At 37.7% G+C, this 3,023-nt stretch overlaps 1 protein-coding gene across 1 annotated transcript; it reads right to left on the reverse strand.

The window, feature by feature from the left end:
- Nucleotides 1-1,380: 1,380 nt before the first annotated feature.
- Nucleotides 1,381-2,319, reverse strand: LOC118856484 (taste receptor type 2 member 7-like). The gene has a single exon (XM_036766787.1). The coding sequence runs from the start codon at nt 2,317-2,319 to the stop codon at nt 1,381-1,383; it is 939 nt and encodes a 312-aa protein (XP_036622682.1).
- Between the last annotated feature and the right edge of the window lie 704 nt (nt 2,320-3,023).

Here is a 3,023-nt window from a genome sequence, read left to right on the forward strand (position 1 = left end):
CTCCTAGGAGGTAAGTGCTGCTATTATTACCCTCATTTTTCAGATGGAGAGACTTCAACTGAGAGATTAAGCCATCTGTTTAAAGTCGGAAGCTAGCAAGTGTTCCGGGTGCAATTGAAATTCATGGCTTTCTGACTCCAGGTTCGGTACATTTCTCACTATGTGAAGCTATCTCTCAAATGGTTAAGAAAGACAAGCAAAGAAACCATATTATGCTTAAAGACATGATAGAGTATAAAAATGTATATATTATATACATATACACATATATAAACATATATAGATACATATATTCAATGCATAGCTTCACATCCAAGAACTTAAAAGATAAACCATTCAAATTACAGGCAGTCTAAATAATACTTCAGGAACTGTTAGAGATTTCAAGATACCTTTTTCAGACTTAGATGAATCTAACAGAAAGCAGGAAAGAAATGAAGGATTTGAATAGAATATTTTTAATACTAGATATGATTAACTACTTCTTTGTCAGCAACATACAGCATTTAGGCAAAGATTGACCATAAGCTAGGATATGAAGAACACACAGATTAAACAAAAAGGCAGAAATAGTAAACATATCCTTTGGGAAGCAAACTCAAATCTCATGTGGTCTCATTAAAATAAGTGTTCCTTCCATTAATATGGGCTATAGCTCATCCATGCATGTCCTTCCTATGTGACTCTTGTACCCATCTCTCTCAGATGTGGTTCTTGACATCACAAGGACACCACTAGAATACATAGGTTGTCCTCTCCTTGTTCTCTTTGTATGACAAGCTCATTTTATTTTTCTCGAAAACATTTATTAGGTCACATTCTTTTTTCCAATTCTTCATACTACCTTATTTGTTATTTTGGTAGTCAACCTTCATTCAATCTGTATCCCTCCATTCACCTCTGAATGATACATTCTTTTTAATTCTCCAGAGACCATGGCATTTCCACAGAGCGCAGAACAAATGCGTTCACAGAATTACAAAAACAGAGATAGATTGTTGCTACTAGAAGATGACCTTTTGTTTCAGGAGAATGTTCTGGATCACTAAAGTCAGTAATCTTCTCATTCTATTTAAAGCAAGGCCTAGCTTATTTTCCATATGAAATGTCTGTCCAAGGTCCCTACATGCCAGTGGGCAAGCTCTATAGGTCAACCATCTCATTTTGTGCTATTATCTGGACAGTAGGTAGCCTTCATCCACTTCTTTGTTTCCTGTGTGGATGGTTAAACCAAACTTTGGGTTTCAATATTTCTAATGATTTCTAATTACAATTAATAGAATAAACTCAAAAAGATTCTTCAAGGACTCAATGTGACTTCTTTACTACCACACCCCTCGATGAAAAATACAAGGTTTCCCAAAGTTCGGTCTCTGCCACTTAAACTTTCCCAGGGACTTTGAAGAAGTCTTTGAGCTTCTCTAGTACCCACAAAGAGGCCTGCCTCAGCTTTCTGTGAACCAGGATTAGAATGATAGAGTGGCTCAGGGGATAGACATTCATGACTATCAGTGAAAACATTCCCACAAGTTTACTGTAAAACATAGATATGTTTAAAAGTCCCATAGTGAAGCCCAAATGATATAGTATGAAGAGGAAGAGAAAGGAAATTATGGCTTTCATAGCCCTCACATGGGCCTCTGTACTGGGATCCCTGGAGCCTGTGACCTTGAGATTCATCTGCTGGATGTGTCTCCAGAAGGATAGTACTAACAGGAAACAGGAGATGAGGGAAAGAGCAAAGGGGACCAAACCCCCAGTATTGAAGACAATCAGGATGGAAAATTTTAGGGTTTTCAATCCTTGGTCATAATGAGTAATATTTGTTTTAATTTCTCGATTAATTGGAATTAACCGAATCTTAGTAATTCTCTCCATCATTGAAGGGTTAATGAACAAGTATGTGAGCAAGCCTCCCATCAGCATCCTGAGGACCACCTTGTTAATTCTCCACTTCAGCCAGAGAAAGGCAGGATGGGAGAAGTTGGCAATCTTCAGAAAATAAAACATATTGAGACAACATACAAACCAGGCACTTGAATGGTTGCTGAGGTTCCAGATGACTTCTGAAAACATCCAAATACCAATGAAACTTGTTTTAAAACAGAAAAAATTCAAAAAGTACAGTGCTATTAGTGCCCACAATGTACCAATCCTGGAGGTGGCCAAGCCAGTAAGGATGAAATCAATTAAGGTCACTCTTCTGGTCTTCACACAGTCAATGAAGTTTACTAGTCCAATGAAGCCGTTAACCAAAATACCCACTAGGCACTCTCCAGATGCCACCATCATACAGATACTCTCCAGTGTACTTGGCATGTTTGTGGAAAGAAATTCTGATACTTTTAATACTTTTTTCTGGTGAATGGATTTCCAGCCAAGGTGATCAGAAAGAGATTTCTGTCTCTTAAAGTAACAGTAGTTTTCTTCTCTCTCTTCCTCGTAGTCTCTTTCTGGTCAGAAAATACTCTGTTCTGCTGTGGGATGAGGATACAGTTGCATTCACAGCAAACACCACTTTTCCTTCTAATCGTTAAGGTGATTGTTAGCCTGGACCTTGAGTGGGTAGTTGCAGCGTTTCTGGGTGGTAATTATTCATGCATGCTCCTGCCTAAGGCACTTAGCTGCTATTTTCAAAGATGTAAATGAAGGACAGATTCTATTTCATGGCTTTGCACTTTTAACTCAACCTAATTTGTCTAGGTAAGATAAATAAAAAAAAATCACATCCATCATAGAGAATGTAGAAAAATATAGGTATGGAGTATTATCAACTTTCTAACCTCATATTTCCTAAAATGCAGTGAGGTCAATCAGAAAGAAGACTGGACCCTGGGGTTGGAATCCAACTCAGACAGGCTCTACCTTCATGAACATGGGCAAATCAGTCAAGCTCTTTAAACCTCAGTTTCCTCAAAATAAGGTAAATAATTCCTATAGGCTGCCAAACATCCAAAGAAAGTACTAATTGAAAATTCAAGTAAGAGCCAATGGAACTAAGAAGATAAAGACACTATGACACC

This window comes from Trichosurus vulpecula, chromosome 7 (assembly GCF_011100635.1).
Source record: "Trichosurus vulpecula isolate mTriVul1 chromosome 7, mTriVul1.pri, whole genome shotgun sequence".
NCBI classification, from domain to species: Eukaryota; Metazoa; Chordata; class Mammalia; order Diprotodontia; family Phalangeridae; genus Trichosurus; species Trichosurus vulpecula.

Coding starts and splice junctions, on each gene's coding strand:
- LOC118856484 (XM_036766787.1), bottom strand. CDS start 2,319: ATGCCAAGTACACTGGAGAGTATCTGTATGATGGTGGCATCTGGAGAG.